The sequence below is a fragment of the Miniopterus natalensis genome, chromosome 1 (genome assembly GCF_054644295.1).
Source record: "Miniopterus natalensis isolate mMinNat1 chromosome 1, mMinNat1.hap1, whole genome shotgun sequence".
In the NCBI taxonomy this organism is placed as follows: Eukaryota; Metazoa; Chordata; class Mammalia; order Chiroptera; family Miniopteridae; genus Miniopterus; species Miniopterus natalensis.
The window spans coordinates 7,052,369-7,079,315 of NC_142081.1; the positions used below are offsets into that span (position 1 = coordinate 7,052,369).

A 26,947-nucleotide genomic window follows, 5' to 3' on the forward strand; every position below is an offset into this window, starting at 1 on the left:
CTTGATAGCAATTTTGGTGGCAAATTTAATAGAAGACGGTGAAAATCATCTTAATGTCTAAAATCAAAACGTCACAGGAACTAAAAATCCTTAGACTGCTATAAACTGAATGTCTGTGTACCCCCAGAATGCCTATGTTGACAGCTAACCCCCAGTGATGGTTGTTAGGATGTGGGGTCTTTGGGAGGTGATCAGGGCATGAGGGTGGAGCCCCTGTGAGTGGGATTAGCGCCCTAACAAAAGGGACCCCAGAGAGCTTCCTAGTGAGGACATGGAGAAGACAGCCATCTGCGGACCAGGAGTGGGTCCTTGCCAGACACTCAATCTGCCAGAGCCTTGATCTTGGACTCCAGCCTCCAGAACTGTGAGAAATAAACGTCTGTGGTTTATAAGCCACCCAGCCTATGAGATTTAGTTACAGCAGCAGGAACAGACTGAAAACAGGCTTCTTGCTATTCAAATTAACAGCACACACCCCATATCCCTGGCAGTTTATTTAAAAACACCCCCCAGTTTTCATGTTGTCTTCCTTGCCCATCTTTTTTTCTTAACAGAACAAGGTACAAAAAGTTGGGGGATATATTATGTTTGCAGACCGACACACCGGCAGCGGACTCACGGATGGTAGTGATGACTCACAAGCTCCTACTTTCCCTCCGGAATCAGGCAAAGGGCAAGTGACTATCTACGACAGATTCTGTTTACAGTGATGTGATAATGCGACGCTCAATGACGACAGCGCAGTGGTTATAATTAAGTTCACAATTCTTAGCCCAAACACCAGACACACTAAAATCACCTGGCTGCTTACAAACTGGAAGGATCAGTGCCAGCAGCTGTCTGAGCAGCGAACACCAAACTCAGTAAGGCTTCTCTGGCAGTGGGAGTCCGACCCCCGCGGTTCCCTCTCCCATCGGACGGATCATGGTGGGGTCTCTGCTCAGGGAGGACCCACACCTTCACTTTGAGTCCTGGTCTTTTGTTTCGTCTAAAAGGGCGGAGCGGATGCCCAGCTTTTTCAGTTCTTCCACCAGGTCCCCGTTCTGGTGCATCTGCAGGAGAATGTCACAGCCCCCCACAAACTCGCCGTTGAGGTACACCTGCGGGATGGTGGGCCAGTTGGAGTAGTCTTTAATGCCTGTGGGGAAAAAACACCTAAGTATCACTTAAATGGTCAGAGCTGAGCTTTTCACAGCAAAATGCTTTTTACCCACCCCTAGCAGAAGGTCAAGTGTTCCTTCCTTGCTTCCCCCATCCTTAGGGAGCAAGGTGTTTGCTACAAAGAGCATTAGCTTGAGAGCCAAATGGACCGCTGTTTAAACCCCAACTCTTCCAATTACAAACTTCAGACAAGTTTACTACTGAATCTCTCATCCTGTGTCCACCCTTCTCACAAGGTTCTGATGAGAATCAGGTGAGTAAAGCTCCACTGGGCACACACTGGGCACTGAATTAAGAGCAGAGAATCTGATCGGCTATGGAAATCACACAAGATACCAGAGCCACATTCTCCATGTGTCTGCCAGGCATGTTTTCAGTAAAACAAAACCTAAAAGAAATGCCACAACTGCATTTCCAAGTGGATCACTTACCGGAGATCCATCACGGTGACACTGCCAAGTGAGGCCATCCTCACCCATGCCTGTCTGGGGTAATGAATGTCACCAGTCACTTATGCTCAAGAAGTTAGGCATTGGTTCTATCTTTAATAATTCTCTGACCCAGAGAAAACTCCCTTTCCTATGTCTACAGATGAGAGCCCTCATCCTGTTCACCCTCGATGGGCGCTCCAGGGGTTGGGGGATCTGGATCAGCACAGAGCTCACAGTGACTGAGTTAATGCAGGGAGGTCCAGGCGCAGGACCACTGGGTGAGTGAGACCCACCCCTGCTCTCAAGAGCTCACAGCATACAAGAGACCATCCAGCATGCTTGAGACAGTGCAGCCATGCAATTATTCTGTTTTGTTCTGAGCCATAGGATGATGGTTATAACAATAGTAAAAAGGAAATAGAGTTTCAATCCTAAGACATAAAAATGGCTCTTTTCTAACCTTCATCTTCACCATTCTACTCATATGCTGAGATGAAATATCCTTTTAAAAACATACCTAGCCAATAAACATTGGTTGGTTATGTTAAAACAGGATGGTCAAAAGCATGACCTATAATAAATCGCTATAGATTATATTTTTATACTTATATAGATAGGCAGTTATTTTTAAATGGCCAAAATGAGCACAAAATAAAACAGAAAAGTCTACAGATTCTGCAAACAAACTACATTATACAAATTACAAAGATGGTAAAGTGGTGGTTTTTATGTAAACAAACAAAATATAAGAACTGGCTCTTGATACCCTATCACTTATTATCAAACATTTATTTTCCAAACAAAATTACTAATTTGAGTTATATCACAAATAACCATCCAAGACACAATGTGTTTCTCATTTAAAAGTCACTGCCTTCTAGCCTGGCCAGTGTGGCTCAGCGGTTGAGCACCGACCTATGCTCCAGGAGATCACGGTTCGATTCCCGGTCAGGGCACATGCCCAGGTTGCGGGCTTGATCCCCAGTGGGGGGCGTGCAGGAGGCAGCCGATCAGAGACTCTCTTATCACTGATGTTTCTCTCTCTCTCCCTGCCTCTCTGAAATCAATAAAGATATATTTAAATAAATAAATAAGTCACTCCCTTCTAAAAAACAGCCACGTTGCTCTAAATGACGGCACTAGAGAAGGCCCCAGGGCGGGCGAGCTGAAGGCTTTATCTTTCTCCTCCAGACCTCACACGTGAAGAAATGGTTACGATGTCACAGCCTCTCTCTGAAAGCACACTTCTCCTTTTTCTTAACCCCTTTTCAGAGGTGTATTTGACATGAGATATTAATTTCAGGTGTACCACATGATGTTTGCATATACTGCAAAATGGTCACAAGTCTAACATCTGTCACCCACAGTTACAAATTTTGTGCGTGTGTGTGTGTGTGTGTGTGTGTGTGTGTGTGTGATGAGAAATTCTATAATCTACCCTCTTAGCAACTGTAAAGTATATTTTTAAGTCGCTCTGAGTGTCCAAAAAAAAACACCAAAAAACCTGTGGTGTGGGGGTAACCAAATAAGGGGCAAATTCCATCAGGCATGAGAGTGTCCATACAGTACCGCATCCAGGTACACTGGGAAACCCTGATGGAGTCTAGCTCTTCCACATTCTGACGCCGGTGCTACACGATGACTTAGCAGACAAGCTGTGTTTTTGTTTTTGTTTTTAACTCTATCCTCAAATACTATCTATCAGAACTTATTTTTACAACGATGTCAGTTACAAATCTTTTTTCACTTTTATGATGACTCAGAGTGGGTTGTGGGAATTAAGAAATGTTTAAAGTAAATATGAACTTCTTTTTAATTCTTAACTTTCTTAAATGTCTAGTACACTTATGTATGTGAACCATTTATGTGCATGATATTATGTTTGGGTTTTTCTAGTTAATAAATATTATAGGCAATGCTGCAAAGAACATCCTTACATATGTCTCCTAGTTTACATGCAGGGTCTGTCTCTAGACCACGAGGTGACATATCAGTTGTGTTTTTAATAACAACACACTACGTAGGGCCTTTGGGCCAAATCGGGTCCACTTCCCGCTGTGGTAAAGTCTCACTGGAACTTAGCCACGCTTACTCATTTATGAATTATCCCTGACTACCTTCACCCAGAACAGCCAATGTGAATAGCTGCAACAGAGACTGTGTGGCCAACAAAGACTGAAGTATTTACTCTCCGGCCCTTTACAATGGAAGTTTGTCAATCCTGCTCTAGACTGCGCAGGAGTGAAGCAGCTGGGTCCTCCGCTATGTTCACCTTCAACTCTCCTAGGTACTGACAGCTATTCCTCCAAAGTGCTGGAAACTATTTTGTACTCTCATCTTCAGTGTACAACGTGTCCACCACACAAACACATGCCAACAACTCGTTATCCGCCTTCTAAAGTTTGCGCGTCACAGGTATTGTTCTCTTGCCCTAAGTTCCCTGACACCAAAAAGGGTGAACATATTTTCAAATGCTTAATGAACACTTGACAATAGGGGTACTGAGAATTCCTTCAAAAGACACTGCTCCCAAAGCAAGAAATACAACAGTGACCTGAACAGGCAGAAATTTAAGTGTTTATAATGTTTTTAAGAACATGGAAGAGGGTTTACGATATGATAAATAAAAGCAGCATTTACTTATTAAGACAGTCACTGAAATCTTGCTCTGCATAAGCAATATACACAGCACCAGGCAGTGGCACAAGACATGCTCCCGTCTCTCAAGAGGGCAAAATACTATGTATATCTACAAGGTACCCCCCCCCCCCAAGGTAGACACACTTTAACAGCTGGTAACTCAATTCTGAGAATAAAATGTATTTTAATAAACTTTATAATTACTCAAAGCGGGTGTATACATTTTGGGGGACACCCTATAGATATGCATGATACCAGTTGTGTTTTTAACAACAAAACTTTTAGAAACCAGATCCAAGAGTTGGCCACAGAAGGATTCCAACCCAAAGCTTTTCCATGACACTGGCCTGTCTCATCAATGTAAGAATGACATGATCGATCATTTCAGAAGCAGGACAACGTCATAAACACAGAACAACAGAATGAAGAATTCTACGTGTCAATGAACAGAACCCGGTGCTTTAAGACTACTTTAGAACACCGTAACCAAACAGCACTAGGCTCAGGGAGACGCCAGAACTCAGTCATCACAAACTTCTAACTGGAATGCAGGGGACCTAAGCCACCCTCCCTGCTTCTCCACCAAGCCATCCTCCCCCCTTCTCCACCAACCCCACCAACCTTAGCCAAGGAGCAGACCCATGGACACCCCTAGAAAGGTTCCCAGCCTGGTGCTCAGCAAAAAAAATGCTAATTGGTAGTCAGGGCCTCTGCCTCCCTCCATTCCCCTGGGCCACTGAAAAGCCACAGGTCCTGCCTGGCGCCTGGCTCCTCAAGCTCCAAGCGTGAGTTAGCGAGGGACCCGGAGCGGTCCCCTGCCCCTCTCCGGACAAGCCTCTCCAAGCCGTAGCCCCACAAGTTCTCCCCCGCCCTTGACTTCATGCCTTTTTCTTGCACACCACCAGATCCCAACTCAGACCGATGCAAAAGCTGCGCCAACCACTCCCTGGAGCAACAACAGGGGATGGCCTCTGACGCCCTGCGCCTTGAAGCTCCAGGCCAGCCTCCGACTCCACCACCCTCAGGCAGCAAACTCGGCCCCACCGCTCTCAGCACCAGCTCCTAATCGATCCTCGAGACAGGCCAACGCCCTCAAAGTACCCCCAAAGGTGCCTACCCCCTAGGTTCTTACGATACCTCTCTCCACTTCCCCAGTCCCGCTGCGCGGGGAGCCGGGCTGCTGACCGCTGACCCCGGACGCAGCCCGAGCTCGCTCGCCCCGAGACGCCCGTGTCGGCTCAGCCCGAGGGTCGGCCAGCCGCTGGGGCTCGCCCACTGCCCGAGCTGACAAGGGTGCCAGAGCCCAGACCCTGCTCAGGTCACCCACGTCCCCGGTCCCAGGCCCTCTGACGCGGCAGAACCCCGTGCCCTGCCCCGGCTCGAACCCCAGACACAGCCCCGGCCCCGCCGAGCGGCCTGGCCCGCCGCCCCGGCCCCGCACCCGGCGGGCCTGACCTTGCCGCAGCTGGGGGTCGTCCAGCACGTTGTAGGCCGCGTAGTCGCTGACGCCGTGCAGCCGCAGGATCTGCACCACCGCGTTGCTGAAGCCGCACTGGGGCTGCTCGGGCGTGCCCTTGAGGAAGACCACCACCTTATCCTTCTTCACCAGCGCGTCCAGCTGCTCCGCAGAGCCGCCGCCGCCGCCCGAGCCCGCCGCCCGCACGCCCGGGCCCCGCAGGCCGCCGCCCGCACCGCGCCCCCAGCGGAGCAGAGCCGCCGCCGCCCGGCCCAGGGACCCACTCATCCCGCACGCTCGCCGGAACCCTCGACGGCCGGGTGCCTCTGCCGGCCCCAGGGAGCCTTTCCCCGCCCCGCAGCCGTCCGGCCCGCCTTCCGGGGTCCCCCATTGGGCAGGCTCCAATCTGCTCCCCGTCATTGGAGAAGGCTGGCTCACAATTACTCGAGTCTTCCAATCCGGTTACTCGCCCCGCCCCAACAGGTTGAAGGTGGTCTTACGCCGGAGTCGCATCTTACAGCCTTACCATTGGCCCTCGGCAACCGCTTTGTCAGTTGATTGGAGAGAGCGGATGTCCATCGGGGTCACGCTCCCCAGCGCCTAGAGAGGCGAAACGCCGGGGCAGGCGACTTCCCTCCGGCGGAAGACGGGCGGCCGGGATAATCCGGCGGACTGGGAAAGGCACTGGGCGGGGCCCCCTGTGCCGCTCCGCGGAACGCCGGGAAGGGGTCACGGCCAGAGGAAGGTTCCGGTTCCGGTGTAGGTGGCGGTAGAGTTTCCGTGGCAACGCGGGTGGCGGGCGCCTGGTTCCCCGCGTGGCGAGCGGTAACTGGGCTGGAGGAGGCGCGGGTGCGTCCTTCCCAGCTTAGGTGAGCGGCTGCGGTGCCTCCCTGAGGCCCCGGCCGAATGCGGCGGTTCGCGGCGGAAGCGGGCCGGGCGCTGGCCCACAGGCCTGCCCGGGGCTGCGCCATCGAGCCCGGGCCGCGTATCCCGCCCCTGCGTCGGCCGCGCCGCCCACGTGGGAGCGGAGAGCGCCGGGCCCGGCTTGTGGCTCCGGCCTCTGGCGCGCGGGTCTTTCTCCTAATCACCTTTTCTTGTAAAAGTTTCTTAAAGCGCTCTCGACTGTGTGACCCCGTCGGGGTGTGGGGTTCGCTGGCTTTCCACCCCCACTTAAGCCCCTGGGCGACTAAGACGTAAATTGGTTCGTTGGACAAGCGTTTGGTGTGCAGGCGCCGCGCGCTCGGCACCGAGCGGGCGCGGGGGCCCCGGGGGACCCGATGACCGAGGCTGGTGGTCGGCGCGAGAAGCGAGAAGCAGGTACAGAGCAGCGCGTGGGGGCCCGAGCTCAGAACGAAGGGCCCGTCGCTGTCTCTAGTCTCCACCTTAACGCGCGTCATTAGATGTTGATCGAATGCGCACCCGCGCCCAGGCGCTCGGCTTCGTTCACTGTGCTTGGAGCGGGGCCGGCGCTCCTGTTGGTCGCACGAATGGTTTGGGAAGGGGGGGGCCTCGGTGGGATCGCCGCCTGCTCTGTGGTCTGGGACCCGCGCCGGGTTGGCCGTACCCTGGAGCACACCAGACGTGCAGAAAGAGCATACTCCAGAGGGAGCTGAGGCATGACTGCTCGAGGGCCAGCCTTCCGTGTGCAATTTTCCTCTGATAGTTCCCGCGTGCTGTTGCCACGGTGATGATGACTGCCCCGTGTCATTTTCTATCCACCAACAGTAAGAGCAGCTTTGCAGTCGAGATATTGTTTAACAGATGGAGCGGTTTCTGTTGGACACTTAAGTACTGCTACATGTTATTATTATTTTTTTAAGTATTTTTGAAATGGTTTCTGGGGATGACCTGTTTTGTGCTTTGGAGGTGCCCAAATTTAAAATGAGAAAATTAGTACACGCCCTGTCAGCAAGCGAATCTTCCAGGTAATCCTTCGGGGTAAAACTTGAGCCGAACAAACTGAAAATGAACTCAAGATGTTACTCAGAAGTGCTCCCCAGAAACGTGTTTCATCCAGTCGATGGTACTGATGTTTGGGAGTTTTCTAACGTGGCACCCAAAATTGACAAGCTTCTGAAAGAATCTCTTTCCTCCCCAGATTCGTTGATTCCAGGTAAATCAGAGGAACAAGCCTCAGAAATAGACAGGAAGCGCTGTGATGCAGAAGCAGACCTGTTCCAGAAGTCCAGCCTGCGGTGCACTTAGCAGAGAATATATTATTTCCAAAATCACCCTTTACTCATGCTTATGTTATAGTAAGTTGTGTTTTTAAAATAAATATTGGTGATTTGTTCTTGAAAATGTAAGTTGCTTATTGCCTACTCCAAACTGTCTAATTGGGCCTCTGCGTTGAGTGGAAGAGGGAGAATTTGCACACTGGGGTTCTGAGGATGGGAGACGGGGACAGTAATGCCACCTCTTACCGAGAGTAATGTTGGCTTCGGAAATGTACTTGCTTTTCCAGTCGTGAGGTGTTTTGTTAAGTTGAGAACACAGCTGTCACTAAAGATTAGGAGTAATCCTTGAGCAGGAAGATACAAAGCCTGTGTTTCTCAAACGTATTAAGTGGAACTGCTGTGCACAGAGTCAGATAAGAACCCAAGTGAAATGTACGCTGTGGGAAAGCATGTCCATGCTCTTCAGGGAGCTAAACGGGTGGCTTTGGTAGCGTGATCAAGGGAAGAAAACAAATCACAGATCTAAACCGAAGAAATTGAGACAATACACCTAAGTTTAAGTTTTTAATGAATCAAAATGATAAAATGTTGTATATGTTGAACATAGTAATTTCTGTCTTTGAGTTAAAACCACGCTTGGAGTATGGGCTCCAAATGTCGGTGATTTAAAGAAGCAGAGAAAATAGTATTCAAAATAAAGATTTCTTCCCATGCAGCCAACCCTTATATATGATTTGGCATTTTAGTTTTGAGGTTTCTCTTTAGTAATTCTATAACGAAAGCATGACACAAGCATACTCTTTAAATAAACACTTGTCGGAAATCTGCATTTATACTCAAATAAGTTTGGGTGTTTTGAACCCAAGTCAATAATCTTGATCAATTTCTGATCTTTCCCCTGTGGACATTAATGGAGAAGTAAGGGAGGGAAGTACACAGAAACCTGCGAGAATCCTGGCATTTTGGTCACAAGAGATAATTAGACCCCTATAAACATGCTGACTCGCATTCTGACAATGTTTCTTTCCTGCACTTATTTATAGATAAGGCTTTACTATATTTGGAAAATTTTTCCTTTCCATCCACTGCTCCAAAAGTAAACTCATGTGGAAACATAGTTAAAAACCTTCCAAATTTGCCTGGCTGGGCATGGCTCAGCAGTTGAGCATCAGCCTAGGATCCAGGAGATTGCAGTTCAATTCTTAGTCAGGGCACATGCCCAGGTTGCAGGTTCAATCCCCAGTCGGGGGCTTGCAGGAGGCAGCTGGTCAATGATTCTCTCATTGTTGATGTTTCTCTCTCTCCCTCCTCCCTTCCTCTCTCTGAAATCAATAAAGATTTATTTAAAAAACAATAAAAACAAAAAACCTTCCAAATTTGAGATCGGGCCTTCCGATGCATTAGCCCTAAATGAAGAGTCGATTGTGGAGCCAATATGATGCTTTCTTTGAACTCAGCTTTTGTGTTTCTGTGCCTTGACTTCCATGTTGGAGTCAGTGGTGCGTTCTGACAGAGGGCGTGTTTCTGTGCACAGGGCTTGCGATATAGAAGTGGCAAGGTCCAGGCTGGTCAGAGCATTCTGTGAGTGTCATTTTAAGAGAAGAGTGGCTGCCAGGGTTGCACAAGGGGTTGAGCCAGCAAACATTCCTGAGTTAAAATAAAATAGCATTTGCGACCCAGAGTTCCGGCTGGAAGCTGAAACCTCTCTCTGGTGCATTTAGCTATTATCCGGTAATTTTAGAGTGTCACTGAGACCCTAGAATGAACTTGATTCCCCAACTGCCCTAAAAATAATGTAATGTGTGAGAAGCCAAGGCAGTGCCCTGCCCCCCCAGGAGAATCTTTGCTAATCCCTAATGCAAAGATAGAAATGCCTTCTGGATTTTACCACCTCTATCTGACAGAGACAGCTGTTTTTATAAGCACTCCTCTGGCTAGGGGAGTGGCCGCAGTTTTGCTAGTTGAGGTTTCCAGTGGGCTCAGCCTGGAGACAGGAAGGAAGGCCTTGCTAGGGCTGCTCTTGCTGGATCCTAGGTCCTGCTTGCCTCTCTGTAAAGTGAAGAGAAATGGTGTGGTGCGCTGTAAAGTGTGTTAGCTCAGTCTAGACCCAGCTATGGGAGAGGCTGTGAGAAGCATTTATGAAAGGCCCGGAGGCCACAGCAGAACCCGAGCCTGTTCTGGGAGGTGAATTGTAGATGGGTGGTGTGAGCCCTGGGTTCTCGTCCCGAGCATCCCTAAATACTTGGGAGTTCTTGATTCTCCGGGGAGTTTTCCACCCCTCCTGCCTTCCTGGGTTTGTGAAAAATGTGTGATGTCTGCAAACAGTTATTGTTATTTCAGGAAGTCTCTATACAGGGGCTGCAGAGCCTAAGGGACTGATTTGTACTCTCCTCTGCTCCTGAACATCTGCCCCCAAACAATAGCGTCTTGTGTTTGGTTTTGTGTACACGCGTTCATTTGGACCTTACCGCTAAGTCTAAGGTAATGCTTCTCAGATATTTCGGTCCCCGAATTAGGTTCTCTGTCCAGTGTTTGTGTGTAAGGTCTTTTTGACAGACTTGAGCGTGTTGAGTCCCTCCAGGAGTTTTGTTGCCTTCACAAGCACTCTTTGAAATTGTACTGCTGAGTCATAACATCGCCAGCAAGTCCCACAGAAAGTTCAATATTCCTGAATCTTTTCTTTGGCTCTGCATGTGAGTATATTAGGTACAGATGTGATGTTTATGCTTTGTGGAACTAAAATGACACTTTAAATCTAAAACCCAATGAGAAAAATGGAAACCATAGATTCCATTTCTGGAAGTTTTATTTTCCTTCGTCCCCATGTGTCCTTTTTTGCTTTGAGGCCCAACTCCAGACTTCTGCTGGACTCTGTTCTGTTTGAGAACCTTATTTTATTCTGAGGAAAATAGCCCAGGTCACATTTCATACAAGGTTAGATATTAAGGATTAAGTGGTAATCATAAAACATGCTCAGACTTGGTTATAGGTGATAGGAGAATAGTTGGCTTTCCCCAAACTGTCTGTTTAATGAAAGGTTTTAATGTTTTGCATTATGTGTTTCTTTTTCCTACCAGCGATAGTTTCTGTAACTCAAACTTATTATAGTTCAACAACTGTTGAGAAAGTGCCTAGACCACAGAGTATAAAAAGCCAGGAGCCAATGCTGTTGTGGGTCAGACCTGTGAGGGAGATTTATCTGTTAGCAGAAGTTTATGGCTCCCTCTGATAATCACTGGCTTTGCAGCCAGATGAACAGTTAGGCAGTTTTATTATTTTCTGTGAATGAGTGCTAAGATGTATTGCCAAGGCCCTAAATACTCTTTATGATGAGTCAGAATTCCACTGGGTGCCTCCACCATTGAGCCTTAGTAATTTACTGCCTTCAGAATTAACCTCGCTAGCGTCGGGACCCATTGCTCCACATTGTTCAACGATCCACCTGGGAAAGGAAGTGAAATCCACCGATTTCATGGAGGCGAGGGAGGCTGGAACTGGGATGAGACATAAGTGTTCACTGGAGGATTTTTAATAGTTTTCTGCTTTTATGGCCTGAAAAATTCCATTTGTTAATTCTAACTTGAAACTTTTTGAAAGTGTAGCCCACTGAGATATTTTAGTTAACTGTTACCAAATTTCAATGAGCCAGAGTTTCAAAGCTTTAGTAAAAGACCGTTATAAACTATCCTCTGATTAAAAAGCAAAAGTAAGGGGGGTCATTTGCATAACCTCACTTGCTAAATTAGGTGACCAAGAGAATTCGGTATTGAGAGCCTCGAAGAGAAGGTGCCGCCTTGGCAGGCCCCCCCTGCGGATAGTGCAGTGGCAGTCCTCGAGGAGGGGCCGATGCCACCGATGCCACGCGGGCCGCCCGAGTGCGTCAGCCCAGTCGGCCCCACCTTCCCATTGGTTCGTCTGCATCCCGCGGCTGCAGCTCTGACGGTTCACACGTCCTGCTGGCTGGCCCTGGCCAGTAACATCCTCTTACTTGAAGGGATTTTGCTTATGTTAAAAATCAACACGTCATATTTCAAAATCATTCTGTCCTGAGGATCTTGGAGCATTTCCTCATGAGCCTCTGCCTTACTCTGCAAGGCAGGTAGGGGGCACTAGTCTCTTTTACTTAAGAAGCAGGGTCAGGGACAGCCAGCACATGCTGTCCCCGTCATGGCACAGTGTCTGGGAGCAAGACACTCAGTTCTCATCCAAGTCCTGTTCTTACTTTAGGGAATGGCCAAGGCTTAGTTTTCTAATGTTACAGTCATTAGTGTTAAACAGTTTAACACTAAAAGCAGGAGGAAGCAATGGCTAACAGATTAAGGGGAGATTTTAAAAATTAAGACATTCTGGGGATTTTTGTTTGTTTGTTTGGAAAGCAGCATTCTGGGAGCATTTGTAATAAGCAGGGGCCACCAGCCCTCACAAGACACTATTCTGTGAGCTTAGAGCCTTGTATCATAATATCAAGTCACCAGGAAAGGAAATTACATTCCACGTGCCCTGGCTAAGAAGTAAGGGAAATGTCGTATATATCACATTGCCAACAAAAATTACACACATGCATGGCTCAAAGAGGTTATGTCACAAAAAGTAATCCTGAGGGACACACTCTTCCTCATTATGCCTGATAAGCAGTTTTTTTCTGCTTGTTATGGACTTCATATCAGTCCATGGTGAGGGACTGGACAACATTGGCATGAAGTTCATTTTTTTCCAAGCTGCATGAGCTAAATGTTGGGCTTGAGAGAGCGTGGCTGACGTCAGGCAAGAGATGGCCGCCCAGAAAGCTGCCCTCTGAGTGCTGACGTCCTGCTCACCCGGGACGGGCAGTCAGAGGCACTGAAGAATAGAGCCAGCCTGTTTCACGGCTGTTGGGGACCAAACCTTTCAGGGGCCTGTATGTATCATAGTTTCATTTTTTATGTTCCCCCTCCCCCACTGCTAGACCGGCAGCCAGTAGCCCAACTGAATTCTTTTTTGCCGCTGGTCCTTAGCGCTATACCCAGCACTTTGTATGTACTCAATGCATAATTCCTTTTTTAATCCACACCTGAGGGTATGTTTACTGAGTTGAGAGAGAGAGAGAAACATCGATCGGTTGCCTTCCATACGGGTCCCTACCAGGGATGGAACCTGCAACCTTTTGGTGTATGGGGACGAAGCTCCAACTAACTGAGCCACCCCGCCGGGGCTTGATGTGTTATTAATTCTTGAATGGAGATCACATAGCATGGTGACAGTGCAGGCGACAGCTCAGAAATCCCAAAATGGGTGAAACTCATAGGCCTGTGCCGTGGCGGGGAGGAAACATTCGCCCATGGGGCACCCACCAGCTCTGGGCCCAGTGAGTAAGCCAGCGCCCCCCATGGACCCTCCAGTCATGACTGAGACTGACAAATGGGAGACTGTCAGAGCACTGGAGTAGGGTGGGGGTGGGGCCAGTACAGCAGTCAGCACCACCCGGCAGGGAAAGCACAGTAGAGGGGGCGGCGCTTTAACTGGATGTTGCAAAAAGGGCAGAGCTGCTGCTTAAAAGGGGAGTACTTGGAGCAGGAGGAAACAGCGAGGCAGAGGCCCGTGAGGACTCAGACGCATGGACAGTGCTGGGGGCCCTAGGATTTCTCCCGTGGGATGAGAGGAGGTCACAGAAAGCGTGTAAGCTGCAAGTCCTTGAGAGAGGAGCCTGGGAGGATGGTTGAAGATGGACTGGGGGCAATGAGACCAACAGGCAGGTCTGGCTGGCGGGGTGCAGGTGTTCCAGACCTCGGAGGTAGGATTGACGGCATTTGGCAACTGGCTGGATGTGGGGAGGGGCCCAGGAAGAAGAGGGAGGGGTTCGGGTGGGTCCCAGGTGCCCAGCCTAGCCGCTGGTGGCTCCTACATGCTGAGGCAGGGCAGGCGGGAAGGAGGCTGGAAGGGGTGAGTCAGTTACTTTTGGACATTCTGAGTTTTGAGGAATTGGTGGCATCTAAGTGACCAGGTGGTATCTGAAACATAGGGGGGTTGTATTCAGATAATTGCATCTACAGATCTGGACCTAATGAGAGAGGTTTGGGCAGGAAGAGCAAGGAAAAGAAGACAACAGGGAAGCCCCCCGGGAATGTGCACAGCTGGGGGAGGACTGGCCAGAAGACTGAAGGGGCAGGGCGGGGGGCAGAAGCACGAGCTCCCAGGAGAGGGCCTGGCCACGGCGGCAGGAGCCACACGGGCCGGGAAAGGCCCGAGTGTCTCCTGGATTTGGCCGTGCAGGTGAACACGGCTGGGGGGTGACCCAGTCAGGGCTCCCGGAACCTCTCAGGGTCTCTGGAGCGGGGAGGAGCAGCGCAGTGAATTTGTAAAGTGTGTTCTGGCTGGCGCGTGTGCATGTGTGCATGGGCGTGTAGGTGTGTGTGCATGTGTGCATGGGTGTGTAGGTGTGTGTGTGTGCATGCGTGTGTGTGTGTGTACCTTTGCTTTAGGGCGTCATCGAGTTTTAAACTGAGTAGACAGGGCCCAGTCCTCTTGCCCAGGTTCACCAGTGACAAACGTTTCCGTTTGGGTGATGAAGCAGCCTGGATCGGGAAGTGGAGAACTAACCCCCGGGCACAGTACCGGCAAGGACCTTCCAGACACCGAGGGCACAGGCTGTGTGCTGCCTCCCTCCTGCCTGCCTGGGGGCTGCGTCTGTCTGCTGAACCTGGCTCTCTAATTAGCCACAAGGTGCCTCCATGGCACCTGCCTGCCGTTTTTCTGGGCACACCAACTCTGCAATATCCAAAAAGACACCTAGGATTCACGTTCTTTAAAATCTCAGTCCAGGGGCTGTGGCTCCAGCAAGGACCTAGCAGGCACTCTGGAAAGCATTTGGTCTGCGTGTGTCTGGGGCCCGCTGTTTGCAGCGAGAGTCTACGGTTTTGTCCATGAGGCTCCCGCAGTGAAGGGTCCTTCTCTGCTCCAGAAGCGTCTTCACCATCAAGACTTGTCACCTAGAGCAATGGTGCATACAGACGCAGGGACCTACTGGACACAAGCCCCTGCCCCTCCAATAAAGGGGTCAGCCGTACCCCAAGTGTGGGCTTCCCCAAAGAGCAGAGCCTGCCCGCCTGCAGGGCGATGGTGGGGGTGACACTCATGGCCGGCCTGCGTCCTGCTGCCCCAGCCTGGGTGGCAAGGCCCGGCCTCTGCCAGCCTGCCAGGCAGGGGCCTGGCCTCCCCCGGCTTTCTGGGCGCACTGCCTATCACAGCGCTGCTAATATTATCACATGGGCAGGACGGCGCGTCCGCTCAGAGCAGGCGAGAACACTCCTGTGGATTTCAAACCACGTCTCCATGGAGCACAGCGAGGCAGGGTTTCTCTCCTCCCAGGGAAGCAAGCCTTCCTTACTCAGCCTCGGGCTGAGGGGGTGTCTGCTGCGGAGTTTTGTTCGGAAGTAGTAATCGGAGGCTTTCTCTTCCCACGGCAGCTCACATCAGCACAGAACTGCAAGCTTGTCTGGCATGTTGCCCTTCTCTGATCCTCATGGCAGCTCCTCCAGGGGAGACAGGGCAGGAAGTGGCCCCATCTAGACCTGGGGAGGGGATAGGGCTCACCCAGCTCAGCCAGCTGGGGAACCCACGCTGGACAGAGAGAGACCACCAGCTTTCCGTTCAGTGAGCCTCTCGCTCTGCCAGCCCCCAGCAGGGCTGGCAACACTGACATTATCAAGGCTGCATTTAGGTTTCAGAACAAAAATAAGCCAGGTTCCTAAAATGCTACTGTTTAAACCCAAATGGTGAAGCTGGAAGGGCGAGCAGCAGTCAAGGCTGTGGCTGGAGGGTAATCGCACAGCTCGAGTGTTTGGTAACCAAGGAAATAGCTGATGCGACTTCCCTGGTACAGTGCACAGCAGTTCAGAGAACACGAAACCGCACTCACCCTCTGAAGTGGCCCAGCAGCCCTAGCCCCTTACAGCTGTGCAGCTCTGACGCTCTCTCCGCCTGCAGCAGACGCAGGGCACAGGCATAGCTGGAGCCCTGCTGCGCGCGCACACACACACGCACACGCACACACACACACGCGCGCGCACACACGCACACACACACACACCAGGCATCTCGCCCGTCACTAAAGCTGGGGCTGTTCTTTGCAAAGAACTTATTTTTCATCGTAACCTTGACCACAAAGAACTCATCACGTGAATGAAGCCAGGGCCTAACATTTTGGGTTCAGTGTAGCTCTGTGTAAAAATATAACCTAAGAAACAGACTGGACTTTCATCGTGACCAGAAAATGGCCCTTCACTGTTGCTCCCAGACAGGATGCACAGTGATTAAGAGTGTGGGCTGAGGCCAGAGTGCCTGGATTTGTACCCTCGGTCAGTCACGTGATAGCTGTGTGACAGTGGGCCAGTGATTACCTTCTCCCTTTCATCATTTGTAAAATTAGATGATAATTATACTCAACCTGAAGGTGGATGGAATGAGTTAATATAAGTAAAGGTTTAGGACAGTACTTGGCACTAGTCACCCTTTAATAAAAGCTAAATATCATTATTATGGTCCATCATCCAACACGTAGCTCACATCTTGCCTTGTCCAGAACACCTTTCCCCAAACACTTGAACCTTCCCCCCCTTCACCCCCCCATTTCTGGACTCCTCTAGGAGTCACTCTGTCCCATGCAGTCTCGCATCCGCTGACCTGCAGTATTATCTGGTCATTTCAGCCTTAATGTTACTTCCCCTTAGATTGCAGGTTCCTGATGGTAGGAACCACATACTTTGCTTTTGTTGGACTTCCGAGCTCATGGCCCGATATCCTGGGCAGTCACTGGACACTTACATATCCCTGGGATGTGTTCATCACTGTGAGTAAGTAGGTAAAGATCTGGCGGTGTGGTATTGTATATGTGTACTCGAGCTAACAGTTAACACTTACAGTGCGAAAACTCGCATCGACACAAAAGCCTGTACCGAATGTTTATAGCAGCTTGATTCAAAGTAGCCCCGAGCTGGGGACAACCCAGGTGTCCTTCTACGCGTGAAACTGTGATTGGTCCATACTGTGAACTCTTGATAAAATAATGTGGTGGAATCTCCAGTGAATTATGCTGGGTAGAAACAGCCAGTCCCCAAAGAGTACATACTTATGATCCCAATTATATAACTTTCTTGAAATGGCAAAAGTATAGAAATGAGAACAAATTAATGGTTCAGGAAGGGATGAGGGCAGGAGGGAGGAACAGCCTGAGGGATTCGGAGTGATGGAGGTGCTCTGTATCCTGATGGTGTCCGTGTCCCTGTCCTCACTGGGACTTTGTTTATATAGTTTTACAAGATTGGAGAAAACTGGGTAAAGGGTACAGAGGATCTCTCTGTATCATTGGTTACACCTGCACAATCTACAGTTATCTCAAAATCAAATGTTTGGTTAAAAAGAAGCCACGTAAGGTGTTCCCGGCAGAAACAGAAAGGAGACTGGGCTGCCCGCCTGCAGGAGAAATAGGGCATGCCCCTTTTACAAGGGCTTTGCTTTTTAGGAATAAAGTTTTCCATTGTGCTTTAACATTTTGGGGTTTATTGTACTTATTCCTTGGCATATAACGATTGCAGTGTTTAGTCATACTAAATGACATCATCGTCCAATGCATTAAGATTCACATTGTTTTTTTTTAAATTGGGAGAAGTAACTCAGAGGCGATTTTTTCCAGTTATCTGATTTTACAGATCCAGGAACCCAGAGGTTACCCGAAGTTACACAGCTAACAAATAGCGTTAACAAACGCTGGGACCCGGTCACCCCAGGACCCAGTCCTGTGCCTCTGACACACTTTATACTCTTATTTTTAAAAGCAGCATCATAAGTGTATCCGGAGGAATATCCTGAATTCCTCTGGTTCCCAAGCTGAGTGCTTGAGCTGACTCATCGCCATCCAGCAGGGGTGGCCCGGCTCAGTTACTGGGTGGCAGATGCTGGCGGGGAAGGCGACCCATCCAGAGAGGCTCATGAGCCAGGCTGGCTCATGGGTTCATCCTACAAGCACATCACAGGACCCGAGTGGGAAAGGACAGACTAACACTTGGAGAATTGGCAAAAAAGAAAACAAAGAAGCCCAGAGCGGAGCCAGGGTGCGAACCAGCTCTCCAGCTCAAACCAGGACTTCTCTGACGGGGCACCCCAGAAACGGCCACCACAGGGTGAGATTTTCATTTCCGGCTAGCCAATGGCACTTATTTCATCACTAGGGGAAAGTCAGTCTAAGAGAGAGAAGTGGGAGCATAACTTCCCAGAACACCAATTACTACCCTGGGGCTCTGGGCAGGGTCCCTCCTTCCTGCCCTCTTGCCTCAGTTTACCCATTCACACAGCATGAGGTTGGATTCCAGTTGAGCCAATCCAGTTTTTGCTCTCATCTTTCTGTAGAGACTGAGCACACAAACGACTAAAATCAGGCTTACAAAATACAATTTCTACGAAACCACCGTTGAAGCCAGTTAACCAACTGCAAATGTGAAACAGACCTGAATAATTTCCCCGGGCTTATTAAATTGGCCCGTGCTTCCCCGTGAGTGGTGGTGGAGATGCTGGCTGCAGGGAAAAACGTGGGGAAAGCGCAGTAAAAATTCTGCTTTTTGGGAGACCTTTGTACACTGCACAAACATCTCCCACTGCCAAATGAGTCAGAATTTCCAAATAGCATAATTTTAGGGCTTCTTGTGGTTCCCTCTCTGGGCCACTTCTGAAAGGGAGGCCTTGGGGTGGGGTTTCCTGTTCTCAATTCCAGAGATGATAAAGGGGCTCTCCCCCCACCCTTTGCCAGAATTTTCTTCTAGATAAGTTTTCATTTCCCCTTCTTTCTGCAGCAGTGGGTAACGCTGAAGACGAGCTGAAGTTTTTATGGTCTTGCTAGTTGCGAACTCCCCCGTTCTGCATTGCTTCCTTAGCTTTTATCCCTTCTGAATGGACTATTTTCGAGTGGCAAAAGGCCGCCATGTAATTGAGAAAATAATAAGGTCCTATTTTTATGTCAGGCTTAAGAAAAACAACAGGAAAGTTCTGAAAAGCATCAAGCCTTGTAAAAGTAAAAATAACAATAACAATAAAGCTTTTAATATCTGCATGCCATTTTGCAGTTTATAAAGTATTTTTATCACATATATTCTCACCTATGAGATATTATTGCTATCGCCATTTAGTGGATGAGAAAACCTCTTAGAAAGGTTCTAAGAGATCGCGTGGCTTCGATTCATGCAGTCAAGTAGCAGAGCTGGGCCAGGAATTCGGGTCTCTCAGCTCTGAAACGGGTGCTGCTCTGGGCGGCATGAGCAGTGAGAGTGACGGTTCATCTCCATGGGCCAACACTACCCTTGGACACAGAATCATTGCACTATGACCTCCATGGGGATGGCAGTCTATGCCACATTCTCCTCTGTATAGTAGGTGCTCAGGAAATGTTCGATGGAAGACCGAATAGCTAGCCGTATGCCAGAATCTGTGGTGATCACACTGTACCCAGGACAGCTCACAACACCAGGAACAAAAACATTCAAGGGAGGTTCCTATTAGACCCATTTAACAGAAGAGGAAACTGAGGATAATAAATGAGCTCAAAGTTGTAAACTCCAGCAGTTTGACACCAGAGCTTGAGCTCTTTACTCCCAACGACACCGAACCTAGAGCCCGTTGAGAGCAAGGATGGGAGAGGCCCTTTGTGTATATCACCTATGACCCTGTGAGCAATTATAACTTAAATAAATGGGTTCTGGCTGACACTGGCATTTTAACTCAAGCTAGATCTACCGAGTGTTAACTCTGGGCTTTGGCATCCTTCTACCTTCCCCCAGCGTGGAAAAACACACACACACACACACACACACACACACACACACACACACACCCATCTCTATCTGGTCTTGTTTTACAATTTAACCTTTCTTTTAGGACACTGATTTCTACTCTGATTGATTCAACACGCCTTGGTAGAGGGCCAGCCAGCCTCGCTAACAGCCTCTGGGAAGCATCAGATCTGGGCCAGCGGCTGAACTCAAGTCCCCTTCTCCCCGCCTGCAGGATGGGCGCAGCCACACCTGCAGTGTGATGACAAGTCCACCTGGTACATAGTTCGACGCGCAGTTTCTCTCCTTGGCGGCTGCCAGCCGGTCCAAAGGAGGCGGGGCAAATCCCGCAAAGGCGTCCTTGCGGGGATGAAGATGGGGCCGGGGCAGAGGGCAGTGCAAAGGGCTTGACCGGGCTGGGCGCGCCAAGGCCCAGGGCAGATAAGGTTTAGATCTCCTGCGACGAGGCTGGGAGCTGGCGGAGCCTGGGTCACTGGTCGGAGCTGGCGGCCTGATGGGAGCCTGTGTCTGCTGCGGGGAGGCGCGCGGGGGCGCGCGGGGAGGCGCGGGGAGGCGCTCCCGTGGGCCTCAGGTTTGTGGGAGGTTCGGATCAAGCGTAGTGTTCACATTCCTTGTGGCTCATTCCCAGTCGCCCCCGTTCCTCGGCATCCTGGGGACTCCCACCCGAGCCTGGGGCCCAGAGATCCCGCGCGTGGTGGCACCGAGGACTGTGGGGCGAGAGGGGCCGGAGGGCGCGCCCCCACGGCCAGGCTGGCTGATAGGTGTCGCTTCCTTCTTGGATTTCGCGCCCCCGGGAGGGGTGCCCCCTGCCTTTGCCTCCCCCGGGCTCCGAGAGGGCGACCCTGCCAGCCCCCAGCCTCCTCCCCAAGTCCGGAGGCGCGGAGGAGCGCCCTCCCCAGGCTCAACGTCCCCGGGAGGCAGGGAGGGAGGGAGGGAGGCAGCTCCGCGCCAGCGCGAGGGTGAGACCCGGGCCGGGGCGAGGCTGGCATGAGCGGCCCCCGCGCTCCCCGCGCCCCGAGAGCCTGAGGGCGCCCGCCCGGCCGGGCCCGCGCCCCCGGGTCTCCGCGGGGCGCAGGGCGTCGCGCGCGTCCCCTCGCGCCAGCGCGGCTGGCGGGGCCCCGGGGCGGCTCCCGCGCCTGTTCTCCACGGGACTGGGCGGGGCCGGGCGACAGCGCGCGCCCCGCCCCGCCCCGGCCCCGCCCCGGCCCGGCCCGCGCCGGAGACGCCCGGGACGCAGGGAGGAGGCGGCGGCTCCGCGCGAACTGCCCGCGGCGCCCGGCGCCCGGCTCCCGGCTCCTGCGCGCTCGGCGCCCGGTAAGTGGGGCGGCCGGGAGGCCCGGCGGGGGGCCGGCGGTCGGGGCCCCAGCCCCCGTCCCAGCCGGGACGCGTCCCCCAGGGATCAGGCCGCTGAAAGTCGAGGGGACCTGGGGAAGCGCGCCGGGCGCGGGGGCGGGGGCCCGGGCGTGACAGCTGCGGGCGGGCGGATATTTTTAGTTTAAACCCCGCGGTTCTCTGCCGCCTGCGAAATCCCCGGGTCTTCCGCTCCCCAACCCTGGAGGCTTGGCCCCCAAGAAAAAGCCCCTGAACCCCCGGCTGCGCGCCCGAGGCTGGCCGGGCGCCGCCTCCAGCGCGCGCTCTGCCTCCGCCGGGGCGGTCGGACCTGTCACCGCGGCCCGCGCCCGGAGCCGCGCCGTCGGGAGGGGAAGTGGCATCGGCAGGCTCGGTTTCATTCACACGCTCCTGGCTGTGCAGCTTTGGGCAAGCCGCTCACCTTCTCCGAGCCTCATCCCACAGCTCTAACGGATGGGGTGGCGAGGCCAGAGACCTCCCGTGCGGCCGAAGGAGCCCCGAGTGGATGCTGACGCCCTTAGGGTCTTCACATCTTGACTCCAAACGGTGGACCTGGTGGATGTGGCCCAGCCCTCAGTCCAGGAGCAGGGAGGGCACCCCGGGCGGCCCAGCTTACCTCTGCTTCAGAACTCCAACCGGGGGACTTGAGTGATAATGAACGTTGTTATTTTATCACGTTGGCCCTGGAGCTCTGGCCCAAGGCTGCCTGGGGACCCTCTCCCAGGCTCCTGGTCTCTTTCGCCTCTGAAGGGTTAACTTACTTCAGGCACAGTTAGGGCAGCCAGTGGGGGAGCCTGAAGTGCCCAGGGGACATGCCCCAGTCCCACCTGAATGAGGGCAAGAGGAGGCAGTGGGGAAAAGTGACTGTCCTCCCAGAAAAAGGGAGCATGCCACAAAATCCCTGGACTTCTAGACTTGGCGGGACAGTCTCCACAAATCGCTGGGAGGAGAGGAGACTGGCCCAGAGAGGGGATGTGATTTGCCCAGAGCCACACAGCCAAGAAAGAAACCCGACTCTCTTGAGGGGCCGGGCCCTGCCTCCTACGCAGCCAACAGGCCCCAGGGTTCAGGAGCTGGCAGGCGGGAGGGGCGTGATGGTGCCAACAGGCTGTTTTGCTCCGTTTCCTGTAACTGTGCCCCACGGGGCTCTCTGACAGCGTGGGTCTGTGCATTCCTCTGGCGGGACTGACGGGGCAGCCAACAGCCACAGCTGTGCCAAGCCTGCTGGCCCCGGAGCTGCTTGCTCTCAGCCCAAGAGGCCCCCCTAAGGGCAGCTGGAGCAGGGAGTGGGCTGGGAAGGCTTATTTCAGGGACTCGTGTCTTGCTGGAGGTCCTAAGGAGAAGTCCTGAGGATTTACTGGTGGCACCGAGGGGACCGATGAGGGGAAGTGGTGAGAATCCCAGTGCAGGTTTCTGCCTCAGGGTGCAGGCTGGCCTGGGCCCCTGCAGGCATCCCTCAGGGTGAGTTAGAGCACCTTCCGTCTCCATGGGAACATCTCTCTAGCCCAGGTGCTTTGCATGTTCTCCCCAAGCTGTGGACTTGTCCCTGCCTGGGCAGTCCCTCCACCTCCTGACGCAGAAACCTGGGGCGGGGTTGTTGGGGATCCTGGCTTGGCTGCAGGGTGACCTCCCCTCTGGGGAGGCAAGACTGGGAGGGTCAGCCCAATGTCCAAAGCACCTGGGAGCCCCTGGGAGCCCCGAGGGCAGCAGGCCTCCCTAGCCACCAGCTATTGGGTGGAGATGGCCAGGGAAGAATACCTGGTCCAGTCCTGCAGTAGCCCTTTCCCAGCTGTGTGACCCTGGGCAAGTGGCTTCACCTGTCAGAGCTTCAGTCTCCCCGCCCCCAGGGGGAAAAACCGTGGCACCTGCTTCATAGGGCACATTAAATGGGATGTTCCACCAACAGCGTGTGTATGGTGTCAGACACAGCACGTGCAAGCAGTTGTCACAGTTTGGGGTGATGGAGTCTGGTGGGGACACCTGAGTTCCCTCCCTTTCCCTCTCTGCCTTGATGTTCCCCTGTCTGTCAAAAGGTGGTGGCCTCGCCTCGCCGGTGTGTCTCAGTGGTTAGAGGGTCAGCCCGAACACTAAAGGGTCTCGGGTTCGATTCCCTGTCAAGGGCATGTACCTGGGTTGCAGGTCTGATCCCCAGCCCCGGTCAGGGTGTGGGTGGGAGGCAATCAATCCATCTCCCTCTCTCTGCTCTCTTTCCCTCTCTCCCCTTTCCTCTCTTCCTTCCACTGTCTAAAAATCAATGGAAAACATATCCTCAGGCCAGGATTAACAAAACAAACAAACAAAAAGGTTGTGGCTTATCCTGGTCAGTGTGGCTCAGTTGGCTGGAGTGTCCTTCAGGGCACTGAGGAGTGGTGGGATCAATTCCCAGTCAGGGCACACGCCCAGGTTGTGGGTTCCATCCTGGTCGGGGCACATGGGGGAGGCAGCCAATTGATGTTTCTCTCTCACATTGATGTTTCTCTCTCTCCCTCTCCTTTCCTCTCTCTAAAAATCAATATAAATTTTTTTTTAAAAAAAGGTGGGTGGCCTTGAGTCACCTCCCTCAGAGCCCTTCTAGCACTGAAGGCTGGTCCCTGACCCAGGCAGAGAGACCTGAGGGGCTGCAGACGGCCTCCGTGCGTCTGCGGGCTCCTTCGCAGCGTTTCCCGTCTCGCCTCCTGTGATTCCGACAGCAGGCAGGGCTGCCATCTCAGCCCATTTACAGATAGAACAGTTCAGAGGCAGGAGTGGTGGAAGCAGGATTTGAACTCCCCTCTTCATTGCACAACACAGGCCGCCCCAAACAGTGCAAGGACGGTGTTATACGTTAATCATCGGGAGAAGAGTACGGAGGAGGCAGGGTCCCGGTCATCATTAACACATTGACATTTGCTGGAAAACATGGGTTCCAAACAGTTTTCTTCCTGTAACATCTGAAAGTAGCTGAGGATTCACCAAGAGGAAGACCTGGGTGGAGCCGATGGAAGTTGGGGAGGTGTCTGCGGGCCCCTCCCCCCGCCCCTGTCCTGAGGATCTTTGCTTCAGGACCTAGAGATGATGTTCCTGGGGGTGAGCAGCTAGGAAGCAGCTAGGGACGGTCCTGGCAGCTGAAGCCTCGATTTTGTCATCTCTAAAATAGAGATAAGAGGCCCCAACACCTCCCTGTGTGTTGGGAGGATAAGTGAGACAATTGGGGACAGCGCCCAGCAGAATGCCCAGCGTGGCGGGGACACGCTGTAGAAGGCGTCATCGTGGTTTTTATCAACACCAGTCCTAGTGGACCTGTAACACGTGGTGCAGCCCGAGCCTCTGGCCTGCACTGCCAGGCTCCAGGTTGTCCAAGGGAGTCCCAGCATCTCCCAGATGCTTGGGAAGAGACACAGCACAGAGCTGCTAAGGAAATGATGAAGCTCAGAGCATCACTACTGAGCTGCTTAGTGAGACGTACATGAGGAGTAAAGTGATGGCAAAAAGCAAGGAGGGGGTTGTGTTAAATAAAAGTCAAATTTCACTGTGGTGGGGGGAGGAGATTGGGATTGGGAGGGTCATGGGGGGTGGTTACTAAGGAATTCACCTTGTAATTATTCATAAGTACAGCTATGTTCTGTGCACAACCCTACAGATAGATACTGTTTCACAAATTTAAGCAGGTTAAAAAAAGCGCAAGGGAGTGATTATGCAAAATCAGCACGGTTATCTTTGGTGGGTGGGAGGGTGCAAGCCTGGGGGGAGGCCTGGCCCCCGTCAGTGGGCTCCATTATGCTCTGTTTCTTTGAGTGGTGGGCTTGTGGACCTTATTTTAAAATGTCTATGCTTCATCATTTAAAAATAGGAAATATATATACACATTATATACTATATATAAACATTGTATATATTCTATTATATGTAATATATACACATTGTATATACTCCATTATATATGTCAAATCTTACATACAAATAAAATTAAAAGATAATAGGGACCATTTTCACAAAGCTCTCTTAGGAAATCAGACTCTATCCACAGATTCAAGTGTTAATCTGGCTGGATTTAAAAACTCAAACAAATCCTGTTGTATGACAGACACCCGATTTTTCATTCAGGAGACATAATCTCCCTCTTCCGAAGTCATACAAAGAGAAGATAGGAACACTCGAGAGCGCTGGTGCCCAACAGGATTGTTTAAAGTTCTAGCCTAATGATTTATGCTTCTGGAACAGAAAATTATGGCATGTTTGAGTTGGGAGGGACTCAGGTCTCCTGGACCAATCTGGTGGTTTCAGGGCGAGGAAGTGCCCTGACCAAGGCCAACAGTAGGGAGGACAGTGTCTTCTGGCTGCCACACCTGCGTGATTCTCGTCAGGACACTGCCCACCACACCTGCGCCACCGCTGTGACGAGGGCCACGGCCTCCTCCTTGGGACAGGCAGGGAAATGGGTGAGATACCGGAGATTAGACTAATGTGATCATTTTAAAAAGTCAGAAGAGAGCTACAGCCTGTGGGTGAGCTACCGGAGATTAGACTGATGTGATCATTTTAAAAAGTCAGAAGAGAGCTACAGTCTGGAATGTACTTGAGCAGAAACACCGTGAAGGGAAGCGTAGGACAGTGCCTAGGATTCCCTTTCCTACACGGAGCCCCCAGGACAGTGACGGGCACTCCTCCTACTCTTTGCTGGGCAGGCTCGATGCATTTATAAGTCATCCAAGGGATGCAGTGCCCTGGGGATGGTTATACCTGTTTTTTAGTTGGGGAAACAGGTTCAGAGAGGTTCAATGCCTTGCCCCAGGTCACACAGCAGGTAAGTGATAGAGCAGGACTTTTACCCAGAGCAGGAACCGGAAAATGAGCAGCTGTTTTTTAAGCGAGCTGTGCTGGGAACACATCCTTCCCGGCCCAGCATTGGGGCCATGGGGACCTGCCGAAGTTGAGGGTAATAGGGTGGGGTCCTCCCAGCTGTCAGATCCTAGGAGGCCCTTATGGCTGATGGCTCCAAGGGCCATGCTTCCCTCCTGACCGTGACCGAACTTGCTCTGTGACAAGGGCAGGGGTGCATGGAGAAGGGGCCGGCGAGGGGGGGTGGAGTGGGGGCAGAAATCTATCCCATTTGGGGCTCTGGTGCTTTCAGGGCTCTGTTTGATTTCTGGCCCCCTTCTCTTTGCCCAAATCTGCCTTCTCGTTGCCCAAATTTGAAGTGTCCTTCAGGCCTTCTCTCCGCAGAGGCGCCTGTCACCGGGCTCAGACCGTGGGTGTCCCAGGACTGACACTTCAGGTGGCGGTTTTGCTGATGGGAGGTGGGCACGGAGGCAGCCGTGGTCCCTGGCGCACGTGCTCACCTGGGCAGTGGAGCCCTGGGGCCAGGTCCCAGCCCTGCTCTGTGTCCTGTGGCCGGTCACAGCACTGTGAACCGTCTCCCATCTGTCTGATGGGGCTGTGATACCTACGACAGGGCCGTGGCTGAGAGAACTTTCCACAAGTAGGGAGCTTCCAGAGACTAGGAATCAAACTTTCACTGCGTGTGGGGGGGGGGACTGCGAGCGCCTGGCGGGGCTTGCGTGGGCCGTGTTGGAGAGGTGTTTAGGAGCAGTAGCTGCCGTGGCAGATAGGCATGCTGGAGCCATTCGGAACCTTCGCGATGATCTTGCCCGAGCCTATAGCTTCCCCTGTGGGGAGACAGTCTCCACAAGCAGAAATGACTGGCCGCAGTCTCTCGGGTGTCTCTGGGCCACCCTGGGATTTGAGACCATGCCTTCTGGTCCCTGTGCCAGCATCTTTTCCCTTACAGCCACCTCCCTAAAAGTCTGCCATCAGCATTGATGGTATTGCACTGCTCGGGATGGTCACCCGGTGACTACAGGGAGGTTGATCCAGGCTCAGGCCCACCTGTCTGCACCAGGGCATGGATGGGGCAGGGTGGGCCACCGTCGCTGGTTAAAC

General features: G+C 52.1%; 2 protein-coding genes and 1 non-coding gene across 3 annotated transcripts in view; 2 read left to right on the forward strand and 1 right to left on the reverse strand.

Moving 5' to 3' along the window:
* Positions 1–474: 474 nt before the first annotated feature.
* Positions 475–5,976, reverse strand: GLRX5 (glutaredoxin 5). The gene is made up of 2 exons (XM_087813761.1): positions 5,688–5,976; positions 475–1,138 (listed from the first exon to the last, which is right to left on the reverse strand). Exons 1-2 carry the CDS (start codon positions 5,974–5,976, stop codon positions 960–962), a joined length of 468 nt encoding a protein of 155 aa, XP_087669887.1. The 3' UTR covers positions 475–959.
* Positions 5,977–7,215: 1,239 nt separating this feature from the next.
* Positions 7,216–7,490, forward strand: LOC148094007 (small Cajal body-specific RNA 13). The gene has a single exon (XR_015716272.1).
* Positions 7,491–20,923: 13,433 nt separating this feature from the next.
* Positions 20,924–26,947, forward strand: part of SYNE3 (spectrin repeat containing nuclear envelope family member 3) — a 67,233-nt gene continuing 61,209 nt past the window's right edge. The window contains exon 1 of the mRNA XM_087813765.1: positions 20,924–20,992. The gene's annotated coding sequence lies outside the window, so the exon portion shown is untranslated. The remainder of the gene's footprint in view (positions 20,993–26,947) is intronic.